At 48.4% G+C, this 17,475-nt stretch overlaps 1 protein-coding gene across 27 annotated transcripts in view; it reads left to right on the top strand.

Moving 5' to 3' along the window:
• The window catches only part of UBAP2L (ubiquitin associated protein 2 like), a 756,258-nt gene that overhangs the window by 148,367 nt on the left and 590,416 nt on the right, over positions 1-17,475 (top strand). For all 27 annotated transcript variants that reach the window (XR_011200006.1, XR_011200008.1, XR_011200009.1 and 24 more), the window contains 2 exons: positions 10,903-11,092; positions 11,209-11,263. Coding sequence is in view for 22 of the 27 variants with exons in the window: in XM_069218134.1 (XP_069074235.1) it covers positions 10,903-11,092; positions 11,209-11,263 (245 nt within the window). In the remaining 5 variants the exon portion in view is untranslated. The remainder of the gene's footprint in view (positions 1-10,902; positions 11,093-11,208; positions 11,264-17,475) is intronic.

Genomic DNA, 17,475 nt, shown 5'->3' with positions numbered 1-17,475 from the left:
ACAGGTCGAGGATGATTTTTTATTCAACACACTCTCCTCCACCCACAGCTCATACCAAAGCCTGCCTATGCTCCCTGGTATGCTCCGGCACGCGAAAGAAATCTTTAAGGAGCCGGTCAAAAGTAGGGCAATCACACCAAGGGTGGAAAAAAAGTACAAGGCGCCTCCTACAGACCCGGTTTTCATCACTACACGGCTTCCACCAGACTCTGTCGTTGTAGGAGCAGCTAGGAAAAGGGCCAACTCTCACACATCTGGAGATGCACCACCCCCAGATAAAGAAAGCCGCAAGTTCGATGCAGCTGGTAAGAGTCGCAGCACAAGCTGCAAACCAGTGGCGCATCGCGAACTCCCAGGCACTACTCGCGCGCTATGACAGAGCCCACTGGGACGAGATGCAACATCTCATTGAACATCTGCCCAAGGACTTACAAAATAGGGCAAAACAAGTGGTTGAGGAGGGACAGACCATTTCCAACAACCAGATCCGCTCCTCCAGGGACGCTGCAGATACAGCTGCACGAACAATTAATACATCTGTAACTATCAGAAGGCATGCATGGCTCCGAACGTCTGGATTTAAACCAGAGATTCAACAAGCAGTTCTCAATATGCCTTTTAATGAAAAAGAACTGTTCGGTCCAGAAGTGGACACAGCGATTGAGAAACTCAAAAAAGATACGGACACTGCCAAAGCCATGGGCGCACTCTACTCCCCGCAGAGCAGAGGGAATTACAGCACATTCCGTAAAACACCCTTTCGAGGGGGGTTTCGGGGTCAGAGCACACAAGCCAGCACCTCACAAGCAACACCGTCCAGTTACCAGGGACAGTATAGAGGAGGTTTTAGGGGACAATATAGAGGAGGGCAATTCCCTAGAAATAGAGGAAGATTTCAGAGCCCCAAAACCCCTACTACTAAACAGTGACTCACATGTCACTCACCCCCTCCACACAACACCAGTGGGGGGAAGAATAAGTCATTATTACAAAGCATGGGAGGAAATCACTACAGACACTTGGGTTCGAGCAATTATCCAACATGGTTATTGCATAGAATTTCTACAATTCCCTCCAAACATACCACCAAAAGCACAAAATTTGACAACACACCATTCCAATCTCCTGGAGATAGAAGTGCAGGCACTATTGCAAAAGAATGCAATCGAATTAGTGCCAAACACACAAATAAACACAGGAGTTTACTCACTGTACTTTCTGATACCAAAGAAGGACAAAACGCTGAGACCAATCCTAGACCTCAGAGTAGTGAACACTTTCATCAAATCAGACCACTTTCACATGGTCACACTACAAGAAGTATTGCCATTGCTAAAACTACACGACTACATGGCAACTTTAGACCTCAAGGATGCTTATTTCCATATACCAATACACCCATCGCACAGGAAGTACGTAAGGTTTGTATTCAAGGGAATACATTACCAATTCAAGGTACTGCCTTTCGGATTAACAACCGCACCAAGAGTCTTTACCAAATGTCTAGCGGTAGTCGCTGCACACATAAGAAGGCAGCAAATACATGTGTTCCCATATCTAGACGACTGGCTAATCAAGGCCCATTCGTTAATACAGTGCTCAAATCACACAAATCATATCATACAAACCCTCTTCAAACTAGGGTTCACCGTCAATTTCACAAAATCCAAAATTCTGCCGCGCAAGGTACAACAATACCTGGGAGCCATAATAGACACATCAAAAGGAGTAGCCACTCCAAGTCCACAAAGAATTCGAAATTTCAACACCATCATACAAAGCATGTATCCAACACAAAGGATACACGCAAAGATGGTACTACAACTCCTAGGCATGATGTCTTCATGCATAGCCATTGTCCCAAACGCAAGACTGCACATGAGGCCCTTACAACAGTGCCTAGCATCACAATGGTCACAAGCACAGGGTCACCTTCTAGATCTGGTGTTAATAGACCGCCAAACTTACCTCTCGCTTCTGTGGTGGAACAACATAAATTTAAACAAAGGGCGGCCTTTCCAAGACCCAGTGCCACAATACGTAATAACAACAGATGCTTCCATGACAGGGTGGGGAGCACACCTCGATCAACACAGCATACAAGGACAATGGAACATACATCAAACAAAACTGCATATAAATCACCTAGAACTTCTAGCAGTTTTTCAAGCACTAAAAGCTTTCCAACCAATAATAGTTCACAAATACATTCTCGTCAAAACAGACAACATGACAACAATGTATTATCTAAACAAGCAAGGGGGGACGCACTCCACGCAGTTAAGCCTGCTAGCACAAAAGATTTGGCGTTGTGCAATTCACAACCAAATTCGCCTAATAGCACAATTTATACCAAGGATTCAGAATCAACTCGCAGACAATCTCTCTCGAGATCACCAACAGGTCCACGAATGGGAAATTCACCCCAAAATTCTGAACACTTATTTCAAACTCTGGGGAAAACCTCAGATAGACTTGTTTGCGACAAGGGAGAACGCAAAATGCCAAAACGTCGCATCCAGATACCCACACAAACAGTCCCAAGGCAATGCCCTATGGATGAACTGGTCAGGGATATTTGCTTACGCTTTTCCTCCTCTCCCTCTACTTCCTTACCTGGTAAACAAACTCAGTCAAAACAAACTCAAACTCATATTGATAGCACCAACTTGGGCAAGGCAACCCTGGTACACAACGCTGCTAGACCTATCAGTAGTACCCTGCATCAAATTGCCCAACAGGCCAGATCTGTTGACACAGCACAACCAAAAGATCAGACACCCAGATCCAGCGTCGCTGAATCTAGCAATCTGGCTCCTGAAATCCTAGAATTCGGGCACTTACAACTTACCCAAGAATGTATGGAAGTCATAAAACAAGCCAGAAGGCCATCCACCAGGCACTGCTATGCAAGTAAATGGAAGAGGTTTGTTTGCTACTGCCATATTAATCAAATACAACCATTACACACAACTCCAGAACATGTAGTGGGTTACTTGCTTCACTTACAAAAATCTAACCTGGCTTTCTCTTCCATTAAAATACACCTTGCAGCAATATCTGCATACCTGCAGACTACCTATTCAACTTCCCTACATAAGATACCAGTCATTAAAGCATTCATGGAGGGCCTTAGGAGAATTATACCACCAAGAACACCACCTGTTCCTTCATGGAACCTAAATGTTGTCCTAACTAGACTTATGGGTCCACCTTTTGAACCCATGCACTCCTGCGACATACAGTTCCTAACCTGGAAGGTGGCATTTCTCATCGCCATTACTTCCCTAAGAAGAGTAAGCGAGATTCAGGCGTTTACAATACAGGAACCTTTTATACAACTACACAAGAATAAGGTCGTCCTAAGGACCAATCCTAAATTTTTGCCAAAGGTTATTTCACCGTTCCATCTAAATCAAACAGTGGAACTTCCAGTGTTCTTTCCACAGCCAGATACCGTAGCTGAAAGGGCACTACATACATTTGATGTCAAAAGAGCATTGATGTATTACATTGACAGTACAAAAAACATCAGAAAGACTAAACAACTATTTATTGCATTTCAAAAACCTCATGCAGGAAACCCAATATCAAAGCAAGGTATAGCCAGATGGATAGTTAAATGCATCCAAATCTGCTACCTTAAAGCTAAACGACAGCTGCCCATTACACCAAGGGCACACTCAACCAGAAAGAAGGGTGCTACCATGGCCTTTCTAGGAAACATCCCAATGCAAGAAATATGTAAGGCAGCCACATGGTCTACGCCTCACACATTCACCAAGCACTACTGTGTAGACGTGTTATCCGCACAACAAGCCACAGTAGGTCAAGCCGTATTAAGAACATTATTTCAGACTACTTCCACTCCTACAGGCTGATCCACTGCTTTTGGGGAGATAACTGCTTACTAGTCTATGCAAAACATGCGTATCTACAGCGACAGATGCCATCGAACTGAAAATGTCACTTACCCAGTGTACATCTGTTCGTGGCATCAGTCGCAGTAGATTTGCATGTGCCCACCCGCCTCCCCGGGAGCCTGTAGCAGTTTGGAAGTTACCTTCAATTATTTATATATGTATCATCTCAACCTTAAATAGGTGCATACTTTGTCACTCCATTGCATGGGCACTATTACTACAATTCAACTCCTACCTCACCCTCTGCGGGGAAAAACAATCGAAGATGGAGTCGACGCCCATGCGCAATGGAGACAAAAGGAGGAGTCACTCGGTCCCGTGACTCGAAAGACTTCTTCGAAGAAAAACAACTTGTAACACTCCGGCCCAACACCAGATGGCGAGCTATTGCAAAACATGCGAATCTACTGCGACTGATGCCACGAACAGATGTACACTGGGTAAGTGACATTTTCATTCTACTGCATTTGGTAGTAGATTCGATGTCAACTCTTCCTGGAAGCCTTGTGTTCACTACTAAAGTCCTAGGGCCACCCAAGCTATTGAACTCTAATTTTGCTACCAGTGTGGTTTAATCAAAGTCAAGGCTCATTCTAGGCGATGTTGCTGGTTAGTGTCTTTTGTACATTATGGTATAGTTAATGGTACTGAATAGACAAGGCTACATGCTCGAGAATAAGAATTCTTTAAGGGAAAATAAAAGAAAATTAAGTTAAAGTGAATATAAGGTGCTGATAGTGCCATCTAGGGCAGAGGTCAGACTTCATGCTTTTCATAGCTCATTACTTGTCTCTCGCTTCTGGTGCGACATTGTAGAACTTGGATAGCTGCATACCCAAATTCTGAGTTTAACTAAAATGATCAAACAATATAGCCCCAAGCCATTAAAGTCAATGGTGAATGTACTTGGTGTTTAACTCTGTGGCCACTCAATTATCTAATAGCTTGTTCCACTTTAGAGACCAGGTGAGTCCCTAACTTGTCCCAACTTTCAGAAGAGGTTGATGTTTATTGGGTGTGCCTCTACTGACATGAGACAGTCCCTACAAGTAGTGCGGTGGACAGGCTGCTAAAAATGTTAAAGGTAAATAGTTGCCAATCTTCACAATACGAGCAGGGCAAGATTGGAATATCGTTTTTACCAAGGAATACGGAGCGGACTAAATCTACAGGGGTGTGAGATGAGTTGCTTTTTCCCCCTGAGTAAGCAGCAGTGATTGAGGCATGCCAGTAGACCCTTCCTGATTCTTGCCGTAGTCTGGAAGGGGGGACAGTGTATGCAACAGAAATGTAGTTCTGCCAGCTAGACCCCATGCCACTTCTAAGGCAAGGGTTCGATGCCGCATGTGCACAAGACCTACATCTGCATAATGCGTGTAATGCGGATTGTAGAGATTTATTAGGTTAGTTTGTCTGCAGTAATCTATTCAGTATTCCGCTAGCTTGTTACATTCGTTTATACTTTATCAGTGTGGAAGTGCAGGTAATGCTCTGTGTAAGGAAATGCCTCCTTGGCATGGTTACCCCCTGACTTTTTGCCTTTGCTGATGCTATGTTTTGATTTGAAAGTGTGCTGAGGCCTGCTAACCAGGCCCCAGCACCAGTGTTCTTTCCCTAACCTGTACTTTTGTTTACACAATTGGCACACCCTGGCATCCAGGTAAGTCCCTTGTAACTGGTACCAAGGGCCCTGATGCCAGGGAAGGTCTCTAAGGGCTGCAGCATAACTTATGCCACCCTGGGGACCCCTCACTCAGCACAGACACACTGCTTGCCAGCTTGTGTGTGCTAGTGAGGACAAAACGAGTAAGACGACATGGCACTCCCCTCAGGGTGCCATGCCAACCTCACACTGCCTATGCAGTATATATAATTCACCCCTCTAGCAGGCCTTACAGCCCTAAGGCAGGTTGCACTATACCATAGGTGAGGGCATCAATGCATGAGCACTATGCCCCTACAGTGTCTAAGCAAAACCTTATACATTGTAAGTGCAGGGTAGCCATAAGAGTATATGGTCTGGGAGTCTGTCATGCACGAACTCCACAGCACCATAATGGCTACACTGAAAACTGGGAAGTTTGGTATCAAACTTCTCAGAACAATAAATGCACACTGATGCCAGTGTACATTTTATTGTAAAATACACCCCAGAGGGCACCTTAGAGGTGCCCCCTGAAACCTTAACCAACTACCCGTGTAGGCTGACTGGTTTTAGCAGCCTGCCACACTCGAGACATGTTGCTGGCCACATGGGGAGAGTGCCTTTGTCACTCTGTGGCTAGTAACAAAGCCTGCACTGGGTGGAGATGCTTATAACCTCTCCCTTGCAGGAGCTGTAACACCTGGCGGTGAGCCTCAAAGGCTCACCCCCTTTGTTACTGCACCACAGGGCATTCCAGCTAGTGGAGTTGCCCGCCCCCTCCGGCCACGGCCCCACTTTTGGCGGCAAGGCCGGAGGAGATAATGAGAAAAACATGGAGGAGCCACTGGCCAGTCAGGACAGCCCCTAAGGCAACCTGAGCTGAAGTGACTGACTTTTAGGAATCCTCCATCTTGCAGATGGAGGATCCCCCCCCAATAGGGATAGGAATGTGACCCCCTCCCCTTGGGAGGAGGCACAAAGAGGGTGTAGCCACCCTCGGGGCTAGTAGCCATTGGCTACTGCCCTCCCTGACCTAAACACACCCCTAAATTCTGTATTTAGGGGCTCCCCTGAACCTAGGAGCTCAGATTCCTGCAACCTAAGAAGAGGACTGCTGAGCTGAAAAACCCTGCAGAGAAGACGGAGACACCAACTGCTTTGGCCCCAGCTCTACCCGCCTATTCCCCCCCCCCCTTCTGAAGAAACTGCTCCAGCGACGCTTTCCCCAGGACCAGCGACCTCTGAATCCTCAGAGGACTGCCCTGCTTTAAAAGGACCAAGAAACTCCAGAGAACGGCGGCCCTGTTCACCCAAGACTGCAACTTTGTTTCCAAAGAAGCAACTTAAAGACAACTACGTTTCCCGCCAGAAGAGTGAGACTTGCAACTCTGCACCCGACGCCCCCGGCTTGACTTGTGGAGAACAAATACTGCAGGGAGGACTCCCCGGCGACTGCGAGACCATGAGTAGCCAGAGTTGTCCCCTGTAAGGAAATGCCTCCTTGGCATGGTTGCCCCCTGACTTTTTGCCTTTGCTGATGCTATGTTTACAATTGAAAGTGTGCTGAGGCCTGCTAACCAGGCCCCAGCACCAGTGTTCTTTCCATAACCTGTACTTTTGTATCCACAATTGGCAGACCCTGGCATCCAGATAAGTCCCTTGTAACTGGTACTTCTAGTACCAAGGGCCCTGATGCCAAGGAAGGTCTCTAAGGGCTGCAGCATGTCTTATGCCACCCTGGAGACCTCTCACTCAGCACAGACACACTGCTTGCCAGCTTGTGTGTGCTAGTGAGGACAAAACGAGTAAGTCGACATGGCACTCCCCTCAGGGTGCCATGCCAGCCTCTCACTGCCTATGCAGTATAGGTAAGCCACCCCTCTAGCAGGCCTTACAGCCCTAAGGCAGGGTGCACTATACCATAGGTGAGGGTACCAGTGCATGAGCATGGTACCCCTACAGTGTCTAAACAAAACCTTAGACATTGTAAGTGCAGGGTAGCCATAAGAGTATATGGTCTGGGAGTTTGTCAAACACGAACTCCACAGCACCATAATGGCTACACTGAAAACTGGGAAGTTTGGTATCAAACTTCTCAGCACAATAAATGCACACTGATGCCAGTGTACATTTTATTGTAAAATACACCACAGAGGGCACCTTTGAGGTGCCCCCTGAAACTTAACCGACTGTCTGTGTAGGCTGACTAGTTCCAGCAGCCTGCCACACTAGAGACATGTTGCTGGCCCCATGGGGAGAGTGCCGTTGTCACTCTGAGGCCAGTAACAAAGCCTGCACTGGGTGGAGATGCTAACACCTCCCCCAGGCAGGAGCTGTGACACCTGGCGGTGAGCCTCAAAGGCTCACCCCTTTGTCACAGCCCAGCAGGGCACTCCAGCTTAGTGGAGTTGCCCGCCCCCTCCGGCCACGGCCCCCACTTTTGGCGGCAAGGCTGGAGGGAACAAAGAAAGCAACAAGGAGGAGTCACTGACCAGTCAGGACAGCCCCTAAGGTGTCCTGAGCTGAGGTGACTCTAACTTTTAGAAATCCTCCATCTTGCAGATGGAGGATTCCCCCAATAGGGTTAGGATTGTGACCCCCTCCCCTTGGGAGGAGGCGCAAAGAGGGTGTACCCACCCTCAAGGCTAGTAGCCATTGGCTACTAACCCCCCAGACCTAAACACGCCCTTAAATTTAGTATTTAAGGGCTATCCTGAAGCCTAGAAAATCAGATTCCTGCAAACTACAAGAAGAAGGACTGCCTAGCTGAAAACCCCTGCAGAGGAAGACAAGAAGACAACAACTGCCTTGGCTCCAGAAACTCACCGGCCTGTCTCCTGCCTTCCAAAGAACTCTGCTCCAGCGACGCCTTCCAAGGGACCAGCGACCTCTGAATCCTCTGAGGACTGCCCTGCTTCGAAAAAGACAAGAAACTCCCGAGGACAGCGGACCTGCTCCAAAAAGACTGCAACTTTGTTTCAAGGAGCAGCTTTAAAAACCCTGCAACTCCCCGCAAGAAGCGTGAGACTTGCAACACTGCACCCGGCGACCCCGACTCGGCTGGTGGAGAACCAACACCTCAGGGAGGACCCCCGGACTACTCTACGACTGTGAGTACCAAAACCTGTCCCCCCTGAACCCCCACAGCGCCGCCTGCAGAGGGAATCCCGAGGCTTCCCCTGACCGCGACTCTCAAACCTAAGTCCCGACGCCTGGAAAAGACCCTGCACCCGCAGCCCCCAGGACCTGAAGGACCGGACTTTCACTGCAGAAGTGACCCCCAGGAGTCCCTCTCCCTTGCCCAAGTGGAGGTTTCCCCGAGGAAGCCCCCCCTTGCCTGCCTGCAGCGCTAAAGAGATCCCTTGATCTCTCATTGACTAACATTGCGAACCCGACGCTTGTTTCTACACTGCACCCGGCCGCCCCCGCGCTGCTGAGGGTGAAATTTCTGTGTGGGCTTGTGTCCCCCCCGGTGCCCTACAAAACCCCCCTGGTCTGCCCTCCGAAGACGCGGGTACTTACCTGCAAGCAGACCGGAACCGGGGCACCCCCTTCTCTCCATTCTAGCCTATGCGTTTTGGGCACCACTTTGAACTCTGCACCTGACCGTCCCTGAGCTGCTGGTGTGGTGACTTTGGGGTTGCTCTGAACCCCCAACGGTGGGCTACCTTGGACCAAGAACTGAACCCTGTAAGTGTCTTACTTACCTGGTAAAACTAACAAAAACTTACCTCCCCCAGGAACTGTGAAAATTTCACTGTGTCCACTTTTAAAGTAGCTATTTGTGAATAACTTGAAAAGTATACATGCAATTGAAATGATTCAAAGTTCCTAATGTACTTACCTGCAATACCTTTCAAACAAGCTATTACATGTTAAATTTGAACCTGTGGTTCTTAAAATAAACTAAGAAAAGATATTTTTCTATAACAAAACCTATTGGCTGGATTTGTCTCTGAGTGTGTGTACCTCATTTATTGTCTATGTGTATGTACAACAAATGCTTAACACTACTCCTTGGATAAGCCTACTGCTCGACCACACTACCACAAAATAGAGCATTAGTATTATCTATTTTTACCACTATTTTACCTCTAAGGGGAACCCTTGGACTCTGTGCATGCTATTCCTTACTTTGAAATAGCACATACAGAGCCAACTTCCTACATCCCCCCTGAGCCCCCACAGCGACGCCTGCAGAGGGAATCCCGAGGCTCCCCCTGACCCAGACTGCCTGACTCCCAGATCCTGACGCCTGGAAAAGACTCTGCACCCGCAGCCCCCAGGACCTGAAAGATCGGAACTTCAGTGCAGGAGTGACCCCCAGGAGTCCCTCTCCCTTGCCCAGGTGGTGGCTACCCCGAGGAGCCCCCCCCCCCCCCCCCCCCTTTGCCTGCCTGCAGCGCTAAATAGACCCCTTGGTCTCCCATTGATTCCAATTGAAAACCCGACGTGTTTGCACACTGCACCCGGCCGCCCCATGCTGCTGAGGGTGGACTTTCTGTGCTAACTTGTGTCCCCCCCCCCCCCCCGGTGCCCTACAAAAAACCTCTGGTTTGCCCTCTGAAGACGCGGGTACTTGCCTGCTGGCAGACTGGAACCGGGGCACCCCCTTCTCCATTGAAGCCTATGCGTTTTGGGCACCACTTTGAACTCTGCACCTGACCAGCCCTGAGCTGCTGGTGTGGTAGCTTTGGGGTTGCTCTGAACCCCCAACAGTGGGCTACCTTGGACCCAAATTTGAACCCTGTAGGTGGTTTACTTACCTGCAAGAAATAACAATTACTTACCTCCCTAATTGCACTAAGTGTCTAGTTTTAAAATAGCTATATGTGATTTATTTGAAAAGTATATATGCTATTGTGATTATTCAAAGTTCCTAAAGTACTTACCTGCAATACCTTTCATTCAAAGTATTACATGTAAAATTTGAACCTGTGGTTCTTAAAATAAACTAAGAAAATATATTTTTCTATACAAAAACCTATTGGCCTGGAATTGTCTGAGTGTGTGTTCATTTATTGCCTGTGTATGTACAACAAATGCTTAACACTACTCCTTTGATAAGCCTACTGCTCGACCACACTACCACAAAATAGAGCATTAGTATTATCTCTTTTTGCCACTATCTTACCTCTAAGGGGAACCCTTGGACTCTGTGCATACTATTCCTTACTTTGAAATAGTGCATACAGAGCCAACTTCCTACACTCTGCTTTTAAGTTTCTATGTAGGTGTATTTACATACGTAGTGTCTTGTTTCTAGGTTTGATCAATGTTTTAGAACTGGTAACAACAACAATCTCCAAAACAAACATATTTCCTCTTGTTTAGTGAAACATCGTCCTTGATTTCATCCGGTCAGAGTCAGGAGACTGGTTACCAGAGCAGTGCACACCAGACAGCAACATATACCTCTCAGAGCAGTGCTCAGGGTCCATTATATGAGCAGCGATCCACACAGACCCGGCGGTTCCCTAACTCCATATCCTCATCTCCACAAAAGGACTCAGTGCAGTCTAAGGTATGCAGTCTTTTGTTGTCCCATAGATTCTTCTTATGCAGTACACAGAAAGTGCTCTGGATTGGTTTACATTAATTGATATTACTCTTTCATCTCCTCTCACACAACCTCTACAGAATGGCTTCAGTTCTGTACCATCCTCCCAGATGCAGTCCCCTCCAGCAATGGAAAGTGAGTTTGTTTGGCATTTTTATGTCTTATTTGGGTAAGGTTGGAAGGTGGGTTTTCTTTTTTCTTTTTTTTAATGGGGGTTAAAGGGGTGCTCTGTGTTGTAAAACTCTTGTCCTTCCATGACAATGAAGACTTTCTCCTCTTGACGTTTATCACAATCTGCAACAGTCCCTCAAACCTCTATTGCTCTTTTTATGCATGCTTCCTGCATCTCTTGTCCTCCCTCTAACTGCTTTTCTGACTTCCCTTCTCATGTACAACTCAATAGCAATCCAGTAAAAAAAAACTCTCCACTACACCCTTGCCCAGCCCGTGTTTTCCACAACTTCTTCTCTCTTCCTTTAAAAACCTTTGTATTCTTAAATCTTCTCTGACACTGTCCACCTATTGGAATTAGGTCTCAGTCTTGCTGCTGAAATAACCTGCTGCTGATTCATCTGCCACTTTGCATCAAAAAATACAGGAACTGCCTCAGGGTTCACCTCTATCTTCATGAAATTAAGCCAACTGTGTAAGGAAATGCCTCCTTGGCATGGTTACCCCCTGACTTTTTGCCTTTGCTGATGCTAAGTTTTGATTTGAAAGTGTACTGAGGCCTGCTAACCAGGCCCCAGCACCAGTGTTCTTTCCCTAACGTGTACTTTTGTTTCCACAATTGGCACACCCTGGCATCCAGGTAAGTCCCTTGTCTGGTACCCCTGGTACCAAGGGCCCTGATGCCAGGGAAGGTCTCTAAGGGATGCAGCATGTCTTATGCCACCCTGGGGACCCCTCACTCAGCACACACTGCTTGCCAGCTTGTGTGTGCTAGTGAGGACAAAACGAGTAAGACGACATGGCACTCCCCTCAGGGTGCCATGCCAACCTCACACTGCCTATGCAGTATATATAATTCACCCCTCTAGCAGGCCTTACAGCCCTAAGGCAGGTTGCACTATACCATAGGTGAGGGCATCAGTGCATGAGCACTATGCCCCTACAGTGTCTAAGCAAAACCTTAGACATTGTAAGTGCAGGGTAGCCATAAGAGTATATGGTCTGGGAGTCTGTCATGCACGAACTCCACAGCACCATAATGGCTACACTGAAAACTGTGAAGTTTGGTATCAAACTTCTCAGCACAATAAATGCACACTGATGCCAGTGTACATTTTATTGTAACATACACCCCAGAAGACACCTTAGAGGTGCCCCCTGAAACCTTAACCGACTATCCGTGTAGGCTGACTAGTTTTAGCAGCCTGCCGCACACCAGACATGTTGCTGGCCACATGGGGAGAGTGCCTTTGTCACTTTGTGGCTAGTAACAAAGCCTGTACTGGGTGGAGGTGCTTCACACCTCCCCCTGCAGGAACTGTAACACCTGGCGGTGAGCCTCAAAGGCTCACCCCCTTTGTTACAGCTCCACAGGGCACTCCAGCTAGTGGAGTTGCCTGCCTCCTCCGACCACAGCCCCACTTTTGGCGGCAAGGCCGATGGAGATAATGAGAAAAAGGAGTAGTCACTGGCCAGTCAGGACAGCCCCTAAGGTGTCCTGAGCTGACTCTAACTTTTAGAAATCCTCCATCTTGCAGATGGAGGATTCCCCCAATAGGGATCGGAATGTGCCCCCCTCCCCTTGGGAGGAGGCACAAAGAGGGTGTAGCCACCCTCGGGGCTAGTAGCCATTGGCTACTGCCCTCCCTGACCTAAACACACCCATAAATTCTGTATTTAGGGGCTCCCCTGAACCTAGGAGCTCAGATTCCTGCAACCTAAGAAGAGGACTGCTGAGCTGAAAAACCCTGCAGAGAAGACGAAGACACCAACTGCTTTGGCCCCAGCTCTACTGGCCTGTCTCCCCACTTCTAAAGACACTGCTCCAGCGACGCTTTCCCCAGGGACCAGCGACCTCTGAATCCTCAGAGGACTGCCCTGCTCTAGAAGGACCAAGAACTCCCGGGGACAGCGGCCCTGTTCACCCAAGACTGCAACTTTGTAACAAAGAAGCAACGTTAAAACAACTTACGTTTCCCGCCGGAAGCGTGAGACTTGACACTCTGCACCCGACAACCCCGGCTCGACTTGTGGAGAACAATCCTTTCAGGGAGGACTCCCCGGCGACTGCGAGACCGTGAGTAGCCAGGGTTGCCCCCCCCTGAGCCCCCACAGCGACGCCTGCAGAGGGAATCCCGAGGCTCCCCCTGACCACGACTGCCTGCTCCTCAGATCCCGACGCCTGGTAAAGACCCTGCACCCGCAGCCCCCATGACCTGAAGGATCGGAACTCCAGTGCAGGAGTGACCCCCAGGAGGCCCTCTCCCTTGCCCAGGTGGTGGCTACCCCGAGGAGCCCCCCCCTTGCCTGCCTGCATCGCTGAAGAGACCCTTTGGTCTCCCATTGCTTTCTATTGAAAACCCGACGCGTGTTGGCACACTGCACCCGGCCGCCCTATGCTGCTGATGGTGTACTTTCTGTGCTAACTTGTGTCCCCCCGGTGCCCTACAAAACCCCCCTGGTCTGCCCTCCGAAGACGCTGGTACTTATCTGCTGGCAGACTGGAACCGCTGCTGGTGTGGTAACTTTGGGGTTGCTCTGAACCCACAACGGTGGGCAACTTTGAACCCAAACTTGAACCCCGTTGTTGGTTTACTTACCTGCAAGAACTAACAAACTCTTACTCCCCCCCCTAGGAACTGTGAAAATTGCACTAAGTGTCTAGTTTTAAAATAGCTATATGTGATTTGTTTGAAAAGTATATATGCTATTGTGATTATTCAAAGTTCCTAAAGTACTTACCTGCAATACCTTTCATTTGAAGTATTACATGTAAAATTTTAACCTATGGTTCTTAAAAATAAACTAAGAAAAGATATGTTCGATGGCATCTGTCGCTGTAGATACGCATGTTCTGCAATAGCTCGCCATCTGGTGTTGGGCCGGAGTGTTACAAGTTGTTTTTCTTCGAAGAAGTCTTTCGAGTCACGGGACCGAGTGACTCCTCCTTTTGTCTCCATTGCGCATGGGCGTCGACTCCATCTTCGATTGTTTTTTTTCCGCAATCGGGTTCGGACGTGTTCCTGTCGCTCCGAGTTTCGGAACGGAAAATTTGCTAATTTCGGAAGATTTTCGTCGGTATTGTTGCGTTCGGGATCGGCGTACTTAGATTCCACACCGCATCGAAGATCGGAGAGCTCCGGTGCCCTTCGGGGTAGTTTTTTCGATCCTCCGTCGGGGCCTGGTCGGCCCGACCGCGTGCTGAAGAACGCCGATGGAACGGACCCCGTTCCGTTTCTGCCCCAAATGCCACAATAAATACCCATACACAGACCAACACTTGGTCTGCAACCTGTGCCTGTCACCTGAGCACAGCGAAGACACCTGCGAGGCCGGTCGTGCGTTCCGGTCCCGAAAAACACTCCGAGACCGTCGAGCCAGAAGACTTCAGATGGCGTCCGCTCCGACAGCCCAACGGGAGTTCGAGGAACAAGAAGAGGAAGGTACTTTCTCGATCCAAGACTCAGACTCCGAAGGATTCGACGATACACAAACCGTGAGTAAGACGTCGAAATCCACTCAAAGGAACATTTACAAGGCCCAGGGGACGCCACTGCCACCAGGCCATGGCTCGACCCATAAAATCGGTGACCAACCGTCGGCACCGAAAAAGGCCCAAACAGTGCCGAGATCGTCCGACTCCGGTCGAGACACCGGCACGCAGCCTTCTCGGGACCGAGAAAGTGCTGGAGACAAGCCTCGACACCGAGATGCCGGTGTGGACACGGCTCGACGCCGAGACAGCGGCACCGAAACAGATCGACGCCGAGAGGTTTCGGCCCCGAAAAGGAAAAAAGTCACCTCGGAGCCGAAAAAACACGCAGACAAAGTTTCGATGCCGAAACAGACTGCAAGCGACCCAGCTTCAGGCTCTTATACAGAAGAGCACTCGCTAACCTCCCAAATGCAGAAGCATAGGTTTGAGGAAGAGCTACAAGCAACTGATGTAGACCATACGCAAAAGCGTATCTTCATTCAGCAGGGGACAGGAAAAATAAGCACCCTTCCCCCCATTAGGAGAAAGAGAAGGTTGGAGTTCCAGACGGAACAAACACCACAACCAAAAGTGGTGAAAAGAGTTAGACCACCACCCTCTCCTCCGCCCGTGATTAACGTTTCACCAGCACAAACTCCATCACACTCCCCAGCTCACACCACCATGAGCCAGGGTGACCAAGATCAGGACGCATGGGACCTATATGACGCCCCAGTGTCAGATAACAGTCCGGAGGCATACCCTACGAAGCCATCTCCACCAGAAGACAGCACCGCGTACTCTCAAGTGGTGGCTAGAGCAGCACAATTTCACCACGTAAGCCTCCACTCAGAACAGGTCGAGGATGATTTCTTATTCAACACACTCTCCTCCACCCACAGCTCATACCAAAGCCTGCCTATGCTCCCTGGTATGCTCCGGCACGCAAAAGACATCTTTAAGGAGCCGGTCAAAAGTAGGGCAATCACACCAAGGGTGGAAAAAAAGTATAAGCCGCCTCCTACGGACCCGGTTTTCATCACTACACAGCTGCCACCAGACTGTCGTTGTAGGAGCAGCTAGGAAAAGGGCCAACTCTCACACATCTGGAGATGCACCACCCCCAGATAAAGAAAGCCGCAAGTTCGATGCAGCTGGTAAAAGAGTCGCAGCACAAGCTGCAAACCAGTGGCGCATCGCGAACTCCCAGGCACTACTTGCGCGCTATGACAGAGCCCACTGGGACGAGATGCAACATCTTATTGAACATCTGCCCAAGGACTTACAAAATAGGGCAAAACAAGTGGTTGAAGAGGGACAGACCATCTCCAACAACCAGATACGCTCCTCCATGGACGCTGCAGATACAGCTGCACGGACAATTAATACATCTGTAACTATCAGAAGGCATGCATGGCTCCGAACGTCTGGATTTAAACCAGAGATTCAACAAGCAGTTCTCAATATGCCTTTTAATGAAAAAGAACTGTTCGGTCCAGAAGTGGACACAGCGATTGAGAAACTCAAAAAAGATAGACACTGCCAAAGCCATGGGCACACTCTACTCCCCGCAGAGCAGAGGGAATTACAGCACATTCCGTAAAACGCCCTTTCGAGGGGGGTTTCGGGGTCAAAGCACACAAGCCAGCACCTCACAAGCCACACCGTCCAGTTACCAGGGACAGTATAGAGGAGGTTTTCGGGGACAATATAGAGGAGGGCAATTCCCTAGAAATAGAGGGAGATTTCAAAGCCCCAAAACCCCTACTACTAAACAGTGACTCACATGTCACTCACCCCCTCCACACAACACCAGTGGGGGGAAGAATAGGTCATTATTACAAAGCATGGGAGAAAATCACTACAGACACTTGGGTTCTAGCAATTATCCAACATGGTTATTGCATAGAATTTCTACAATTCCCTCCAAACATACCACCAAAAGCACAAAATCTAACAACGCACCATTCCAATCTCCTGGAGATAGAAGTGCAGGCACTATTGCAAAAGAATGCAATCGAATTAGTGCCAAACTCACAAATAAACACAGGAGTTTACTCACTGTACTTTCTGATACCAAAGAAGGACAAAACACTGAGACCAATCCTAGACCTCAGAGTAGTGAACACTTTCATCAAATCAGACCACTTCCACATGGTCACACTACAAGAAGTATTGCCATTGCTAAAACTACACGACTACATGGCAACTTTAGACCTCAAGGATGCTTATTTCCATATACCAATACACCCATCGCACAGGAAATACCTAAGGTTTGTATTCAAAGGAATACATTACCAATTCAAGGTACTGCCTTTCGGATTAACAACCGCACCAAGAGTCTTTACCAAATGTCTAGCGGTAGTCGCTGCACACATAAGAAGGCAGCAAATACATGTGTTCCCATATTTGGACGACTGGCTAATCAAGGCCCATTCGTTCATACAGTGCTCAAATCACACAAATCAGGTCATACAAACCCTCTTCAAACTCGGGTTCACCGTCAACTTTACAAAATCCAACATTCTGCCGCGCAAGGTACAACAATACCTAGGAGCCATAATAGACACATCAAAGGGAGTAGCCACTCCAAGTCCACAAAGAATTCTAAATTTCAACACCATCATACAACGCATGTATCCAACACAAAAGATACAGGCAAAGATGGTATTACAACTCCTAGGCATGATGTCTTCATGCA

This window comes from Pleurodeles waltl, chromosome 12, assembly GCF_031143425.1.
Source record: "Pleurodeles waltl isolate 20211129_DDA chromosome 12, aPleWal1.hap1.20221129, whole genome shotgun sequence".
Lineage (NCBI taxonomy): Eukaryota > Metazoa > Chordata > Amphibia > Caudata > Salamandridae > Pleurodeles > Pleurodeles waltl.
The sequence above is the reverse complement of the archived record's forward strand: the minus strand, read 5'-3'. Positions and strand labels throughout refer to the sequence as shown.